Here is an 18,266-nt window from a genome sequence, read left to right on the forward strand (position 1 = left end):
CCTGAGCCAAAGGCAGACGCTTAACGACTGAGCCACCCAGGCGCCCCAGCAGACTCTCCATTGAGCAGGGAGCTCGATCCCAGGACCCTGAGATCATGGCCTGAGCCAAAGGCAGACGCTTAACCGACTGAGCCACCCAGGCGCCCCATTTTCATTCCTTTTTATATTAACATTCCATTGCAGGGGCTCCCAGCTGGCTCAGTCAGTGGAGCATATGACTCTTGATCTCAGGGTTGTGAGTTCAGGCCCCCTGTTGGGTGTAGAGATGACTTAAAAATAAAATCTTGGGGGGATGCCTGGGTGGCTCAGTCGTTAAGCATCTGCCTTTGGCTCAGGTCATGATCCTGGGGTCCTGGGATCGAGCCCCACATCGGGCTCCCTGCTTGGCGGGAAGCCTGCTTCTCCCTCTCCCACTCCCCCGCTTGTGTTCCCTCTCTTGATGCATCTCTCTGTCAAATAAATAAATAAAATCTTTAAAATAATAATAATAAATAAATAAATAAATAAATAAATAAATAAATAAATAAAAATAAAATCTTGGGACACCTGGGTGGCTCAGTCAGTTAAGCGTGTGCCTTCGGCTTAGGCCATGATCCCGGGGTCCTGGGATTGATCCCCGCATCAGGCTCCCTGCTCAGCAGAGAGTCCGCTTCTACCTCTGCCTGTGCTCTCTCTCACTCACTCTCTCTCATTAAATAAAATGTTAAAAAAAATAATAACAAATAAAATCTTAAAAAAAAAAAAAAACGGGCACCTGGGTGGCTCAGTCGTTAAGCGTCTGCCTTCGGCTTAGGTCATGATCCCAGGGTCCTAGGATCGAGCCCCACGTCGGGCTCCTCGCTCTGTGGGAAGCCTGCTTCTCCCTCTCCCACTCCCCCTGCTTGTGTTCCCTCTCTCGCTGTGTCTATCTCTGTCAAATGAATAAATAAAATCTTTAAAAAAAAAATTCTATTGTATGGATAGACCACACTTTGGTTGTCCATTCATCTGTTGATGGACACTTGGGTCTCAGTGGTATTTTTTTAAATCTCATATGAGATCATTTCACATATATTGTTGTGTGCCTAGCTTTTTTCAGTTGGCAGTGTGTCTCGGTGCTTGCTTATTCTGTGGCAGTAATATAGATGCGCCTTATTCTTTTTTTCTTTTTCTTTTTTTAAATTTATTTGACAGAGAGAGACTCAGCGAGAGAGGGAACATAAGCAGGGGGAGTGGGAGAGGGAGAAGCAGGCTCCCTGCTGAGCAGAGAGCCGGATGCGGGACTCAATCCCAGGACCCTGGGATCATGACCTGAGCCGAAGGCAGACACTTAAAGACTGAGCCACCCAGGCACCCCTGTGCCTTATTCTTTTTTAAGAGCTTGGTAGTATTCCAGAACATGAGTGTAGCACGGTTTAGCTAACTGATCCCCACCTGATGGACTTCTAGGTTACTGCTAGTTACTGATCACGATGGCCTCCTTCACTGAGCTCCACCCTCCCCGTTTGACACAGCAAAGTCTTGGGGGTCTTGCCACTCCCATTGCCCCCCCCCCCCCCGCCACCTTGGCAGCAGCTGCCCCAGCCTCACATCTCTCTGCCCCACTCCTAGGTCAGTGACTGGTGGGAAGAATTTGTGTACCTGCGCTCCCGGCACTCGCTGATGGTGAACAGCAACTATTACATGATGGTGAGGGGGGAGAGCTGGGGAGGGGCTGTGTTCATAGCTCCCCAGGGCTAGGGTTGGGATGTCTCTGTAGAAAGCGGGGTTTAGGGTCAGTGACCACAATCAGAGTCTAATTCACCATCTCACTGCCTGTTGGGGTCAGGTTCTGGGTTTGGGATCCGGGCCCCCGATCAGGGGCCAAACCTGACCCCAGGCGTTTTGCCGTCCCCTCGGCCGGCCCCCAGGACTTCCTGTACGTCACTCCCACACCAGTGCAGGCGGCTCGTGCTGGGAACGCAGTCCATGCCCTCCTCCTGTACCGCCACCGTCTGAACCGCCAGGAGATCCTGCCTGTAAGAGCCCCCCCACCCCAACCCATGGGCTGGGGACAGAGCCCCTCTCCCCCACCCCCCACCCATGGGCTGGGGACGGAGACTGTGGTCCTGTGGCCGTGTGGCCAAGTGGGTCCTGGGAGGCAGCGTCCTCTGGAGCCCATGGTCTCTTGCAGACTCTGCTGATGGGAATGCGGCCCTTGTGCTCTGCCCAGTATGAGAAGATATTCAATACCACGCGCATTCCCGGCATCCCAAAAGGTGAGATTCCTCTTGCATCCTCACTGACAGAGGCGTCACAGTGTAGTGGTTGAGAGCATGTTCTCCTGGGCTCGAATCCCAGCGCCATCGCATCGCTCCCTAGCTGTGTGACCTTGGGTCGGTTACTACCCTCTCTGAGCCTTAGTTTTCTCATCTCTGAAACGGGATAATAGTGGTACATAGGGTGGGGAGGATTAAATGAGTGTTTAGAACATGCAAGCCGGGGCGCCTGGGTGGCTCAGATGGTTAAGTGTCTGCCTTCGGCTCTGGTCATGATCCCAGGGTCCTGGGATCGAGCACCACGTGGGGGGCCTGCTTCTCCCTCTCCCTCTACTGTTCCCCCTGCTTGTGCTCTCTTGCTCTGTCAAATAAATAAAATCTAAAAAACAAAACAAAACAAAAACCAGTGCAAGCCATACAGGACATGCCTAATAAATGGTTCTTTTTTTTTTTTTTTTTAAAGATTTTATTTATTTGACAGAAAGAGTCACAGCGAGAGCAGGAACACAAGCAGGGGGAGTGGGAGAGGGAGAAGCAGGCCTCCCGCCGAGCAGGGAGCCTGATGTGGGACTCGATCCCGGGACCCCGGGATCATGACCTGAGCCGAAGGCAGACGCTTAACGACTGAGCCACCCAGGCGCCCTAAATGGTTCTTATTTTTAAAATTTATTTTAGAGAGGGGCACCTGAGAGGCTCAGTTGTTAAGCATCTGCCTTCGGCTCAGGTCATGTCCTGGGATCGAGCCCCGCATCGGGCTCCCTGCTCCGCGGGAAGCCTGCTTCTCCCTCTCCCACTCCCCCTGCTTGTGTTCCCTCTCTCGCTGTGTCTCTCTCTGTCAAATAAATAAAAAATCTTTTTAAAAAAATTTATTTATTTTTTTAAAGATTTTATTTATTTATTTGAGACACAGAGATAGAGAGAGAGAGAGCGAGCGAGAGTGAGAGCATGAGCAGGGAGAGAGGCAGAGGGAGAGGGAGAAGCAGGCTCTCCGCTGAGCCAGGAGCCCGATGTGGGGCTCGATCCCAGGACATGACCTGAGCCGAAGGCAGACGCTTAACCATCTGAGCCACCCAGGCGCCCCTAAAAAAAAATTTATTTTAGAGAGAGAGCGTGTGCGCTGCTAGCAGGGAGAGGAGCAGAGGAGGAGGGGGGAGGGAGGGGGAAAGAATCCCAAGCCGACTCCCTGCTGAATGTGGAGCCTAGAGCAGCTGGACCCCAGGACCCTGAGATCATGACCTGAGCCGAAACCAAGAGTCAGACACTGAACCGACTGAGCCACCCAGGCGCCCTAAATGGTGCTTATTCTTGCAGTGTATCTGACCTTCCTGCCCTCCGCCCTTCTGCCCACCCCACCCCTAGACCATATCCGCCACCTCCGGGACAGCCGACACGTGGCCGTCTTCCACCGAGGCCGATTCTTCCGTGTGGGGACCCACTCCCAAAGCGGCCTGCTCTCCCCGCGGGCCCTGGAACAGCAGTTCCAGCGAATCCTGGACGACCCCTCCCCTGCCTGCCCCCAGGAGGAGCATCTGGCTGCCCTGACAGCCGCACCCAGGTAAGAGTAAGAGGTCAGGGGACCCGACGGCCCAGCCAGCCTCTGGAGGTTGGGGAAAGGCAAGCTGGGGGCCAGGCAGAGGCTGGGCAGGGTGTATGGGCTCAGGCACGTGTCCCAGCACCCCCCCGCCCCCCCAGGGATGTGTGGGCCCAGGTGCGGAGTTCCCTGAAGATCCAGGCCGAGGATGCCTTGGAGGCCGTGGAAGGAGCTGCCTTCTTTGTATCACTGGACTCGGAGCCTGCAGGGCTCACCAGGGAGGACCCTGCAGCTTCACTGGATGCCTATGCCCGTGCTCTGCTTGCTGGCAGGGGCCATGACCGGTGAGTCAGCCCCTGGACTTGAACCTCACCGCAACCGGTGACCCCAGAACCCAGTATCCAGACCTAGGACTCTGGACACTAGACAAGCAGACCCTGGACCCCAGATCTGAGGACCACCAAACCCCAAACCTGGACCTTCAAACCTAGAGACCCCCAAAGCCAGAGCCCCAAGCCTGGGGACCTCAGGCTCAGAACCACAGAATCCTTAGATTTTCATGCAGGCACCCCAAACCCAGGACCCCAGACCTGGGACTTCCTACCTAGAGATCCTCAGACAACTTCCTAGATGTACCCCAGGCATCACTCTGATTTCTGAGGTTCCCAGAAGAGTCCCCCTAACCTCTCCTTCGGAACCTTGACCTTTTCTTGGTATGTTCCCTCAAAATCTTCCAATTTCCCAAGCCCTAGACATGCCTCAGAAACCATCTAGACCGCCTGGTGGAGACCCCCAGCCTCTTAGAGAGCCAACCCTGGTTCCAGAAAAATCCATCCACCCTGACACTCCTATGTCCCACAGAGAGCACCTGAGTTCACTCTTGGCCCCTTGGTGACCACTTTGAATTCTCCCCCTGCAGCTGGTTTGACAAATCCTTCACTCTAATTGTCTTCTCCAATGGGAAGCTGGGTCTCAGCGTGGAGCACTCGTGGGCCGACTGCCCCATCTCAGGACACATGTGGGAGGTAGGATGGCCAGCCCACCCCCACCCTGGGGACCATCAGCCCCATTTCCAAAGATCTTCTTCTCCAGGGCCTTACAGTCAGAGGGAAGACAGAGGCTCAGACAGGCAAAGACCGGACCGGAGTCGCCCAGCAAAGAAAAGGGGGTCTGGGATTATGACCTTTTTTTTTTTTTTTAAAGATTTTATTTATTTATCTGACAGAGAGAGACACAGCGAGAGATGGAACACAAGCAGGGGGAGTGGGAGAGGGAGAAGCAGGCTTCCCGCGGAGCAGGGAGCCTGATGTGGGGCTCGATCCCAGGACCCTGGGATCATGACCTGAGCCGAAGGCAGATGCTTAACGACTGAGCCACCCAGGCGCCCCTATGACCTTCTTTTGATGGATGGGCAGTTGGGGCTCAGAGAAGGGAAGTGATTTGCCCAGAATCACCGAGCCAGGAGTTGTAGAGCAAGAATGTGATTCCAGAATGCTGTGTGACCTCGGGCAAGTGACTCCCCTCCTCTGAGCCTCGTTTCTTCCTTCATCAGATGAAAGGGTTGGATTTTCTTTGATCTGGAAGCTCCCATCCAATCCTGGGAACCATCGCATCTCCATTTTCTCTATTTTATTTAGTCCCTAAATCATGGAGGGTGGTGCTTATACCCACCAGGTTCCCACTCTTCTGTAGCGTTACACGAGGTGTTGGATGGGGCCCAGGGTGGGATCTGGTGTGTATGAGGGGAAGGGAGGCCCCTTTCAGATCTTAGGAGCAGCCCCGGGTAAGGGGCTTCTTCTGTGCCTGTTTCACAAATGAGAATTGTCCCCCTTTGATGATACTGGTGAATGAAACTGTCAATTCAGTTGAACCTCAGACCCCTCAGACCCTTATTGTCAACATGAGGTCTCTGCACATTGGCTTTGAATGAAGAGATGTCACATAGAATAAGGTATAGATCAATGGAAACTCCAAGGCCCCAAGTGAGGTGTTCTTCTCCCGATATGTTTCTAACATTGCAATGGGGATGTGAATCCCTTCTTCCTAAGTTACCGTGAGAATTAAGTGGAAGGCTGGCGGGCGGTAGGTCCTCCATCAATGCTGATTTACACTGTTTAACAAGGGGCGCCTGGGTGGCTCAGTCAGTTAAGCATCTGCCTTCTGTTCATGTCATGATCTCGGGGTCCTGGAATCGAGCCCTGCATCAGGCTCCCTGCTCAGCGGGGAGTCTGCTTCTCCCTCTGCCCCTGCTCGTGCTCTCTCTCTCTCTCTCTCAAATAAATAAAATCTTTTTTTTTAAGATTTTATTTATTTATTTGACAGAGAGACATAGCGAGAGAGGGAACACAAGCAGGGGGAGTGGGAGAGGGACTGCTCCCACTTCCCCCACCACCAGGCCCCAGGAGGGACTTATGAAAAGAAGTCCCTGGTTAGATGGCTCTCAGCCCAGAGGGAGGAAGGGGCTCTGACAGCCTCTGTTTGTACACAGTTCACTCTGGCCACAGAATGTTTTCAGCTGGGCTACTCGGCAGACGGCCACTGCAAGGGGCATCCTGAGCCCTCACTGCCCCAGCCCCAGCGGCTGCACTGGGACCTTCCAGAAAAGGTGAGACGGGGCTTCGGGGCCTCTCCTCCAAGTACCCAAATCTCCCTGGCTGTGACTCGAAACTCATCCCCACCCCCAAACTTAACCCCAACCCCATCCATCCCCAACCCCAGTCCCACCTGACCTCCATCCTTAATCCAGCCCTTCAGGGACATGTTTGTTCATTTCTGCACTCCACCCCCACCCTGACTCGGCTCCCACCTCCACTTCCAGCCCCACTCCCAGCTCTACCCCATCCGTAACCCCAGCCATCCCTCCCTCCCTCCTCCTCTGGCAGATCCGTCTGTCCATCTCTCTAGCCCTGAGGGGAGCCAAGACCTTGTCTGGAAACATCGACTGCCACGTCTTCCCTTTCTCCCACTTTGGCAAGAGCTTCATCAAACGCTGCCATCTCTCTTCAGACAGCTTCATCCAGGTGGCCTTGCAGCTAGCCCACTTCCGGGTCAGTTGGGGCCCTCGACCTCAGCCCCTTGCCAGGACTTTGGTTCCCCTGGGCCTGCCTTGTCAGTCCCTTTAGTGACTCTTCCTGGTCATTGCCCTTGTGGGTCCGCCATCTTGATTTCTCTCTCCCAACCACACATTCCCCAAGCAGGAGGATGAGGGAGGTCTACACAGAAGCGGGTCAAGTCTGTGAAGATTTCCAGAGACCAGCTGACAGGCTCCTCTCTTCCTTGTCCCCCAGGACAGGGGTGAATTCTGCCTGACTTATGAGTCGACCATGACTCGCTTGTTCCTGGAAGGCCGGACAGAGACGGTGCGGTCTTGCACGAGGGAGGCCTGCAACTTTGTGAGAGCCATGGAGGACAAAGAGAAAACAGTGGGTGTGGGCCTCGTTTGAGGCTTTGGTCATTTCCATTTACTCGTTCCTACATTTGCAAATATTTTTGGAGTGCCTCCTGAGGACCAGGCCCCATGATGGGCATTATGGACAAAGGAGGAACCAGACCTGGTCTCTGACCTCAAGGAACTCACTGGTGGGGCGAGACAGAGCTATTTCAGCATAGTGCGATACATGCTTTAATGGGGGTCACAGAGGGCACTGGGGGGTACCCAACAGGGATCCTTGATTCCACAATGTAGCTCTCTTTGATTTAACTTCTATGCGACCTTGTGACTTCCATTTGTACCCTTCCACGTAGTCCCTATATAACCTCTCTACTCAGAACCCCACGGGTACCTCTGTTCCCCCACCCCCTACCTATTTTGGGTCAATGGAAGGAGTTGGGGCCCTATATCAGACAGACCTGGGAACCCACCTGATTCTGCTTTGCTGTGTGAGCCTGGGCAAGTGACTTCCCCTCTCTAAGCCTGTTTCCCCTCAATTCTATAATTGATATCTCTGCCTTGCAGGGATTTTGCAAGCTCCTTTGAGGCCGGGGGTGTGTGACAAGCCCCAACAGTAAGCCCACTTCCTGTCTTTCCATGACCTGTGACCTCCCCGGGGGACCCCAGGAACCCCAGCGCCGTGCTCTGTTCCGCCTGGCGGTGGAAAAGCACCAGGCTCTGCTGAAGGCAGCGATGAGCGGACAGGGAGTCGACCGCCACCTCTTTGCGCTCTACATCGTGTCCCAGTTTCTCCACTTGCGGTCGCCCTTTCTGGACCAGGTTGGGGTGCAGGGAAAGGGTTAGAGAGGGAAAAGGGGAACCACGGGAGGAGACGGGTACTTCAGGATAAGGAGGGTGAGGTTGGAAAAGGGAGGTATTAGGGGCGCCTGAGTGGCTCAGTCGTTAAGCGTCTGCTTTCGCTCAGGTCATGATCCCGGGATCCTGGGATTGAGCCCCGCATGGGGCTCCCTGCTTGGTGGGAAGCCTGCTTCTCCCTCTCCCACTCCCCCTGCTTGTGTTCCCTCTCTCACTGTCTCTCTCTGTCAAATAAATAAATAAAATCTTAAAAAAAAAAAAAAGGAAAAGGGAGGTATTAGAGGAGAGAGTTGGTGGGGGGGTGGAGAGGGAAAAGGGGGAAGGAAGGGAGAGGGGCGGGGTCAGGAAGAAGAGGAGGCGTGGCCAGGAGGGCGGTGAAAGGAGGCGTGGTCAGGAAGACCCAAGAGAAGGGCCGGATCAGGCAGAAGCGGAGAGGTGTGGTCGGAAAAGGAGGAGAGCCGAGGGGCGGGTGTCAGGGAGGGGAAGGACAGAGAAACCAGAGAAACTGGGCGATTTAGAGGAAATAGGCAGTCAGGGGAGGTCAGAAAGGGCCGGGGTTGCTTGGAACTGAGCCAAGGGCGCGGACGGGTGGGTCTGTTCGTCTTTACTGCATACTTGACCATCTCCTGTCCCTCAGGTTCACTCGGAGCAGTGGCCTCTGGCCACCAGCCAGATCCCTGTTCAGCAAATCCACCTGTTTGACGTCCACAATTACCCTGACTATGTTTCCTCTGGTGGTGGATTCGGGCCTGTGAGTGGAACTGGGCCTGATCCCACCTCCCTGGACCCTGGGCCCTGAGGGAGGAGGGTGTTGGGGGTCTGCACTCCGGCCTAGTGGGGGGCGGGGGGTATGAGACTGGAGGCTATTTGGTTCCCTTCCCTCTGTCCCTCCAGGCCGATGACCATGGTTATGGCGTTTCGTACATCTTCATGGGGGATGACACCATCACCTTCCATATCTCCAGCAAAAAGTCTAGCACAAAAACGGTGAGACAGAGTTGAACACACACCCCTGCACCCTCCTCCCTCAGGACCCAGGGATCTGGACTCCTAGCTCCCTCCTCTCCTACAACCAAGGAGTCTAGAATCCCAGCTCCCTGCTGCCCCCATGATCCAGGAATCCTAGTCACCAGCCCCCTCCTCCCTCAGACCAGGACATCGGGGATACCAGCCTTCCTGTTTTCCAGCACCGAGGAGACCCTCTCCCAGCTTCTCCTGGACATGATGTATTTCTCCTTCTAGGACTCCCACCGACTGGGGCAGCACATTGAGGATGCACTGTTGGATGTGGCCTCCCTCTTCCAGGACGGGCAGCGTCCTAAGCCCAGGTGCAGTGGGTTACAGGAGGAGGACTCGGGGCACAGGGGTGGCTCTCTCCCCTGCCACAGGAGGGGCTCCAGGGCACCCACGAAATCTACCAACTTTTGACCCCTCCCTGCAGGGAGCTGGTCTCCCCAAGAACTAGGGAGAGGGTCTCTACAACTGGGCTGGTGCAGGACAGAGGTGGCCTGTTTGGGTTTGGAAAATCCCACATCTGGTCCAATAAAGATGCATAAGCTGGGTGTGTGGTGTTCACTGTGCTGTTGGGCTGGGCAGGGGTGGGAGAGGTGAGGGTCAGGGTGGAGGAGGAGAAAAGTTCCCCTCCATCCCCAGGCCCAACCATGAATTCTCAGTTACAATCAGTTTCAGCTACAACCCCCAACCCTGCTCATTCTGTTGCATTCCCAGCTCCAGTCACACCAAACCTAACCATCCAAGGCCCACACCAGTCAAACAACCCCCAAAACTCTCATTAGTCCAGTTCCTGTGGTCCCAATGTCACTGCCCACCCCAAACATAAAGATCGACACCATTCCACCCACCCTAGTTGACACCCCTCAAATGAACCCCTCAAGATTCTTATTCCTCAACCCAAACCCCAGCCATTTCAACCCCCACCTAGATGATGGGTTCAGCTTCCATAACCAGGAAATGCACTACCTAATGTTCGCCCCTCACCACTGTCGATTCCAACAACGAATGCCTCCAAAATGCCACACCCCACTACACCTAATGACTCAACCACCATTCGGAGCGTACGACCAACACAAAAATGTCCAACCCCAAACTCCATCACCCCACCAAAACTCCCATCCCATCCCCACCATAACCCAAACTTAAATTTGACCCATAGTTATGACTTTAAACACCACACTCCTTGATCGCACCCCCACTCTACCCCGACTACACTTACAACCCCCACCAGTTCAACTGCAGTCATATCAACACCAATCCCATCTAACCACACCGAAACCCCAATGATCCAATCCACCACTGCCATGATTCCCATACTCCATGATACCAAGCCCCGTTGTTTCTGTCAAGCATAATAACCCAAGCCCCACAACACATTAAAATCCTGAACACCTTAACTGCCACGAGCCCAACCTTCACACCCAACCCACTAACTCTAGTGGTTTTGAAAAATGTCCACAAGTGGGGCACCTGGCTGGCTCAGTCAGGAGAGTGTGCTATTGATCTCTTGATCTTGGGGGCATGATTTCAAGCCCTGTGCTGGAGATCGAGTTTACGTAATTAAAAAAAATTTTTTCCACAAGTACTTTGACCCTCTTCCCTCCACAAGGTGGACCTTCATCCTTCTTCCCTTGAGTGTGGACTGAAACTAGTGACTCTTTTCCCCCAAGTAAAAGAATATGGTAGAAGTGATTGTGACATGAAAGACATTCTGGCTTCCTTCTCGCTCTCTCTGAATCACTTGCTCTGTGGGAAGCCATCTGCCATGTCGTGGGAACACTCAAGCAGCTTGTGGGGAGACCCACGTGGTGAAGCACTGAGGCCTCCTGCCAACCATCAGTGAGGAACACGTGAGGGAACTATTTTTAAAGCAGATTCTCCCACCCCAGTCAACCCTTCAGATGACTGCAACCCAGTTGACCTCTTGGCTGTAACCTCGTATAACACCCTGAGCCAGACTCCTGACTTGCAAAAACTGTGAGATAATAAATATTTGTTATTTTAAGCTGTTATGTTTTGGGTTTTCTTTTTCCTTTTTCTTTTTTTTAAAGATTTTATTTATTTATTTGACAGAGAGAGACACAGTGAGAGGGAACACAAGCAGGGGGAGTGGGAGAGGGAGAAGCAGGCTCCCTGGGAGCCCGATGCAGGACTCGATCCCAGGACCCTGGGACCATGACCTGAGCTGAAGGCAGTCGCTCAACCAACTGAGCCACCCAGGCGCCCTGTTTTGGGTTTTCTTTATATGCAACAGTAGAAAAGTAATGCAAACTCCAAAGACCTCAGCTTCAACCCCATATCCCTAACCTCATCCCATTTCTAAATCCATTCCTATGGTGGACAGAGCCCGAGGTGACCCCCAATGATCTCCCACCTCTTGATGTCCACACCTTTGTGTCATCCCTTTAAGTGTGGGCAGACCTGTGGCTTACTTCCAATCAATAGTATATGGCAAAGGTAATGGTATGTCACTCCCTTAATCTCTCCATGGGCTGAGAGATTATCTTTGCTGGCCTGCAGCCATGTAGAGAAAGCCTCCTTTCCAAAGAACTGTGGGTGGCCTCTAGAACTTGAGGCCCACCACCAGCCAACATCCAGGGAAGCTCTGGAGCCCTCAGTCATACAGCCAAAAGAAAATGAATGGATTCCACCAACACTCTAAGGAAGCTTGGAAGTGGCTCTCCCCGCTGTAGAGTCTCTGATGAGACCACAGCCCTGGACATCTCGTGAATTCTACCCTGGGGAGACCCTGAATTGGAGAATCTTTTATTATTTTTTTTAACTTAAGATTTTTTTTTAAGTAATCTCTACACCCAATGAGGGGCTCGAGCTCATAATCTTGAGATCAAGAGTTGCATGCTTCACTGACTGAGCCAGTCAGGTGCCCCTAAAGTGGAGAATCGAACTAAACTCTGTCTGGACTTCTGACCTATGGAAATTGTGAGATAATCAATGTGTGTTTTAAGCCTCTAAGTTTGGGGTAATTTGTCATGCAGCAACAGACAATGAAAACAATCCCCCGTTTCATCTCCCACCAAACCATACCCCCCTTCCTGTGAGAGAATATATTTTGTTGTTCAAGCCGCTATATTTATGGTACTTTGTGATGGCAGCGTAAGAAAACAGATATAAGGGTCATTATTCAGCCCACTGTATGGAGTTTGGTCATTGTACTATGGTTAGGCAAGATGTTAACATTAGAAGGTGAGTAAAGGGTGTGCAGGAACCATCTGTATTACTGTTTTTTTTTTTTGTTTGTTTTGTTTTTTAAGTAGGCTCCAGGGGCACCTGGGTGGCTGAGTCATCTTTAAAAAAAAATAAGTATAAGTAGGCTCCACACGCAAGGTGGGACTGGAACTCACGACCCCAAGATCACAAGTCACATGTTCTACTGACTGAGATGGCCAGGTGTCCCGGTACTACTTTATTTATTTATTTATTTATTTCTATTAGATTTTATTTATTTATTTGACAGAGAGAGACACAGTGAGAGGGGGAACACAAGCAGGGGGAGTGGGAGAGGGAGAAGCAGGGTTCCTGTGGAGCAGGGAGCCCGATGTGGGGCTCGATCCCAGGACCCTGGGATCATGACCTGAGCGGAAGGCAGACGCCCAATGACTGAGCCACCCACGCGCCCCAATGTACTACTTTTTAAAAATAGACTTTGTGGGGGGGGGCCTGGGTGGCTCAGTTGGTCGAACATCTGACTCTTGGTTTCGGCTGGGGTCATGATCTCAGGGTTGTGAGACTGAGCCCTGCATTGAGCCCCTCATCAGAGTCTGTGCTCAGCAAGGAGTTGGCTTGAGATTCTCTCCCTCTCCTTCTTCCTCCCTCTCTGCCGTTCCCCCTGCTTGCTCTCTCTAATAAATAACTAAAAAAATAAAATAAAATAAGACTTCATTTTTTAGAGCAGTTTTAGATTCACAGAAAAATTGACAAAAGGCACAAAGAGTTCCCATATGCCCCCCCCCAGCCCCCCCCCCCCCCCGTTATCTCCATCCCCCCACCAGAATTTGCTACAATTCGGGAATCTACATTGACACCTTGTTGTCACTTTTGCGACTTTCTCCAATCCAAAATTATTTCAATTTTTTCTTAAGAGAAGGCTGGGCTTTTATTGCTGAATAGGCTCCTTGAGAGGGACAAAGTGGCGGGAATGGGGCGGCTGAATAGCAGGCCAGCTGTGTTTCATAGGTTTGCAGGTGATGGAGAACTCGCCCAGGTAGTGGCCAGTCATCTCCTACTTGATTTCCACGGGGAGAAGGTCTTGCCCTCGTAGACACCCACCATGCTGCCCACCACCTCAGGCAGGGTGATTACGCCCCGCAGGTGCGTCGCAACCACGTGCGGGTTCTCCAGAGGACAGCCTCCCTCTTGGCCTTGCGCAGGCGCTGCAGCAGTCAGCGCCACTTCCCGCGCAGACCCCGGGCGCGGGGCCGGTGCGTCACGTGCGTCACGTGCGTCACGTACGTCAGGTGCTCGTGGGCGGGACCAGCAGCTCGCGGAGGTCCACACTCCTCTACGTGAGCTTGCAGAAGGCCTCCGCTCTTCCACTTTCGCCGTAGTTTCAGCTCTTCGGAAAGGTAAAGTGACCATTTATGTATTTATTTTTAATTTGTTTACAGGTTTATTTGTTTATTTTTTTGAGAGAGGGAGGAGGGGCAGAGGGAGAGGGTGAGAATCCCCAAGCAGACGCCCTGCTGGGGGCAGAGCCCAAGGGGGGCTCGTCCCAGGACCCCGAGATCGTGACCTGGATGGAAACCAAGAGTGGGTCGCTGAACCGACTGAACCACCCAGGCGCCCCTAAAATAACCTTTTTTTTTTTTTTTTTTTTTGAGAGAGAGAATGAGATAGAGAGAGCATGAGAGGGAAGAGGGTCAGAGGGAGAAGCAGACTCCCTGCCGAGCAGGGAGCCCGATGCGGGACTCGATCCAGAGACTCCAGGATCATGACCTGAGCCGAAGGCAGTCGCTTAACCAACTGAGCCACCCAGGCGCCCCTAAAATAACCATTTTTAAGGTTATTGGAAATATGTGCAAAGGGCTCCTCATGACAAGGCTAACAAGTGTGGATCAGAGGATCATGCAACAAGCATAAATCTTGTCAAAGACCAATTCATTCATGTATTCGTTCAACAAACAGTATTAAATGTCAAAAAATATATATAATTGTTTTTATTAATTTTTAAAAAAGATTTTTATTTATTTGTCAGAGAGAGAGGACAAGCAGGGGGAGTGGCGGAGGGAGAAGCAGGCTCCCCACTGAGCAAGGAGCCCAATATGGGACTCGATCCCAGGACCCTGGGATCACGGCTCAGGCCGAAGGCAGACACTTAACCGACTGAGCCACCCAGACATTCCTATATAATTGTTTTTAAAGTTCCATCCTTTTTTTTTTTTGCGAGAGAGAGAATGAGAGACAGAGAGTATGAGAGGGAGGAGGGTCAGAGGGAGAAGCAGACTCCCCGCTGAGCGGGGAGCCCGATGCCGGGCTCGATCCCGGGACTCCAGGATCATGACCTGAGCCGAAGGCAGTCGCTTAACCAGCTGAGCCACCCAGGCGCCCTAAAGTTCCATCCTTGACTGGGCATTTGCTATTAAGAAATTACATTAATTCAGGATGGGTTAGCCTGGTGGTGGGTATTGAGGAGGGCACATTCTGCATGGAGCACTGGGTGTTATGCACAAACAATGAATCATGGAACACTTCATCTAAAACTAATGATGTAATAATGTATGGGGATTAACATAAGAATAAAAAAAAGAAAAAAAAAGAAATTACATTAATTCTTTATGGGTGATAATGGCATTGTGGTCATGTTATAAAGAACCCTTATCTTTGGGGCACCTGGGTGGCTGAGTCGTTAGGCTGCCTTCGGCTCAGGTCATGATCCCAGGGTCCTGGGATCGGGCCCCACATCCAGCTCCCTGCTCAGCGGGAAGCCTGCTTCTCCCTCTCCCACTCCCCCTGCTTGTGTTCCCTCTCTCGCTGTGTCTCTCTGTCAAATAAATAAATAAAATCTTTTAAAAAAACCCGAAACAAAAAAACCCTTATCTTTAAGGAAATGCACACTGAAGTATTTAGGGATGAAATAAGATTATATGGATGAGTTTCCCAGTGATCCCGCGGAGAGGCATTACATTGTTGTCTATTGCGGCTTTAACAAGTTGCCACAAATTCAGCACTTTAAGTAAGACTAACTTATTATCTTACACTCTGGAGGCCAGAAGTTCATTATGGGTCTCACTGGGCTGAAAGCAAGGCGTCAGCAGGGTTGAGTTCCTTCCTGGAGGCTCTAGGGGAGAATCCACTTCATTGTCCTTCTCTAGAAAGCCTCTAGAAGCCGCCCACACTCCTGGGGTCCTGGCTGCTTCTTCCCTCTTCATGGCAGGCATTGTTTCCTCCGATACGCCTTTCTGTTCTAGTCACATCTTCCTGTGACTGACGCCTGCTATCATCTTTCACTTATAAGGACCCTTGTGACTATTCGGGGACCACTTGGAATATCCAGGAATAGCTCCCTATCCTAAAACCAGCTGTTGAGAAACCTTAATTCCTTCTGTAACCTAATTCCCTTTTGCCATGTAGCAGAACACCGTCACAGGTTTCCGGGGTTCAGGACGTGGACATCTTTGGGGGGACCATTGTTCTGCCCACCACAGGGGCATCAGTGAAACAAGCTTGGACACAAGTTGACAAGTAGTGAAGCTAGGGGATGGTCATTGGGGTGGGGACTTCATCATATTATTTTACTTTTGTATATGCTTCAAATTTCTGTAATGAAGAGTTAAATGAGTAAAAATACTGCCCAGACTTTTTCTACCTCTGTCAGCTGATTTTAGGGAACCCCTCCTCACTTCAGCCCTGTTCAATGTAGTCTTAAGTGTCGGCTCAGGGACAGGGGCTAGTGCAACGGTGGTGAATGTCATGGGGGTCTAGCCCACCTGCTGATGCAGTTTATTTGTGTCCTCTGGCTCTGCTTGTCTGATCTCAGGTCCATCTTCTGATCCACTCCACCTAAAATGCTTGAGGGGGTCCAACAGAATGAGCTCATGATCACAAAGCTACAGTAATCACAGTAGCATGGTACTGGCATAAAGGAAGGCATGGGAACCGATGGAAAAGAATAGAGAAGTCAGAAATAAACCCTTGTACATGTAGTCAAATGATCTTGGCAAGTATGCCAAGACCACTCAATGGGGAAAGGACAGTCTTCAAAAATGGCATTAGGAAAAATGGATATCCACATGCAAAAGAACAAAATTGGACCTTTTCCTTACCCCATGTACAAATATTAACTTGAAATGGACCAAAGACCAAAATGTAAGAAATAAAACTATTAAAGCTCTTTTTTACAAAAGATGCATTTTTTAAGGTAAGCTCCACACCCAACATGGGGCTTGAACTCACAACCCCAAGATCAAGAGTTGCATACTCCACCAACTGAGCCAGCCAGGCATCCCTATTAAGTTCCTAAAACACAGAGCAAAAGCTTCATGACATTGGATTTGGCAATGACTTCCCCAGTGTGACAGCAAAAGCACAGACAGAATTAAACATAGATAAAATAAATAAACAGATGAAAATTTAAAAAAAAATCTGCATCCAAGGACACAGTCAATAGAGTGAAAAAGCAGCCCACATGCTGGAAGAATATATTTGCATGTCATCTATCTGATAAGGAGTTAACATCCAGAACTCCTACAACTCCATAAAAACAAAAAACAAATGACCCCATTCAAAAATGGGCCAAGGACTTGAATAGACATTTCTCCAGAGAAGATACACAAACGGCCAATAAGCACATGAAAAGATGTTCCTGGTGGTTGCCAGGGCTGGGAGGAGGGAGGAATGGGGAATGAGGTGGTTTTGTTTAATGGGCACAGAGTTTCTGTTGGAGATAATGAAAAGTTCTACAAATAGAATAGACTGTGGCGATGGTTAGACAACATTGGGAGAGTAATTAATGCCACTAAATTGTAAATGTAAAGATGGTTAAAATGGTGACTTTTATGCTCTGCTTGTTTTAACCACAATTTGAAAAGCCAACCATTCCACTTGGTCATGATCCTGTGACCTGGATTGGGTTGGGCTCAACCATCTTGCAGTGGTCACCAGTGTGGCTGCATTGAGCTGGAGGGTCCGCTGGGACATGGAATGGCTAGGACTCTCCCCCTTCATGGGATCTCTTCAAGAGATCTCCCCAGCCAGGCAGCCTGACCTGTTTTATGGTAGCCCAGGGCTGCCCAGGGTACAAAAATGGAGCTGCCAGGCCCTCTTAAGCTTAAATCTAGAATAGGCAGAGCATCACTTCCATCTTGTCCTATTGGTGAAAGGAAGTCATGAGGCCAGATTGAAGGGGCAGGGCCTACAGAGGGTGTGACCCATGGGATTTATGGCTCATTGGGCCTCTAATGAGACAGACTACCATAGCAGCTAACTTTGTCTGTTCCTGCAGCAACCTGCTCCCTAGATTCCACCTTCAGGATAGTCAGGGGTATCAGCTCCCCTGGAAGGGATGCTTCAGCAGTGTCTTTCCAGGAGGTTTTCCTGAAGGTGTAGCCCAGAGTCCACTCCTCCAACCCTTCCTGACATTTTCCGTGTTTCTTTCCTGGTATTAACCCCTTCTATTTAGGGGTGCCTGGGTGGTGCAGTTGGTTAAGCCTCTGACTCTTGGTTTCGGCTCAGGTCATGATCTCATGGTCGTGAGATCGAGTCCCGAGTCAGGCTCCACACTCAGTGCCGAATTTGCTTGAGATTCACTCTCCCTCTTCCTTTGCCCCTCCTGCTCACTCGCGCTCTCTCTCTCAAATAAATAAATCAATATTTAAAAAAAATCCTTCCTGCTTAAAACAAAGAAAACAGCCTCTGTTACCTTCAGTTGAATTTTGGCTAATAGGCAACCATTGCCACAAGGGCTTACTCCTGGTGGGGAGGGAGTATATTAGTGTTCTGGGGTTCTTGTAACAAAGTACCACAGCTGGGGTAGATTCAATAACAGAGCTTTTCTCAAAGGTGGAGAGACTAGAAGTCTGGGATCAGAGTGCAGGGTTTGGTTCCTTCTGAGGCTGTGAGGGTGAATCTATTCCCTGCCTCTCTGAGCTGAAGGCAGACACTTAACCAACTGAGCCAGCCAGGCGCGCCCCCCCCCCCCCCGCCCCGCCGCCCTTATATACCTTTTTAACAATGAATGATAAACTCTGAAGAAGCCACGGGACAACAGAAAAAGGGTTTTAGG

The 18,266-nt window shown here is 51.1% G+C and overlaps 1 protein-coding gene across 1 annotated transcript in view; it reads left to right on the forward strand.

The window, feature by feature from the left end:
• The window catches only part of CPT1C (carnitine palmitoyltransferase 1C), a 20,153-nt gene extending 10,576 nt beyond the window's left edge, over positions 1 to 9,577 (forward strand). The window contains exons 8-20 of the mRNA XM_034986981.1: positions 1,591 to 1,668; positions 1,890 to 1,997; positions 2,153 to 2,237; positions 3,597 to 3,792; positions 3,930 to 4,112; positions 4,688 to 4,793; positions 6,257 to 6,373; positions 6,651 to 6,815; positions 7,056 to 7,190; positions 7,826 to 7,978; positions 8,652 to 8,765; positions 8,909 to 9,001; positions 9,257 to 9,577. Of these exons, the coding sequence (XP_034842872.1) occupies positions 1,591 to 1,668; positions 1,890 to 1,997; positions 2,153 to 2,237; positions 3,597 to 3,792; positions 3,930 to 4,112; positions 4,688 to 4,793; positions 6,257 to 6,373; positions 6,651 to 6,815; positions 7,056 to 7,190; positions 7,826 to 7,978; positions 8,652 to 8,765; positions 8,909 to 9,001; positions 9,257 to 9,442 (1,719 nt within the window). The 3' untranslated portion in view covers positions 9,443 to 9,577. The remainder of the gene's footprint in view (positions 1 to 1,590; positions 1,669 to 1,889; positions 1,998 to 2,152; positions 2,238 to 3,596; positions 3,793 to 3,929; positions 4,113 to 4,687; positions 4,794 to 6,256; positions 6,374 to 6,650; positions 6,816 to 7,055; positions 7,191 to 7,825; positions 7,979 to 8,651; positions 8,766 to 8,908; positions 9,002 to 9,256) is intronic.
• The last annotated feature ends 8,689 nt before the right edge of the window (positions 9,578 to 18,266 follow it).

Source organism: Mirounga leonina, unplaced genomic scaffold (assembly GCF_011800145.1).
Source record: "Mirounga leonina isolate KUSES-001 unplaced genomic scaffold, KU_Mleo_1.0 Mir_376, whole genome shotgun sequence".
Lineage (NCBI taxonomy): Eukaryota > Metazoa > Chordata > Mammalia > Carnivora > Phocidae > Mirounga > Mirounga leonina.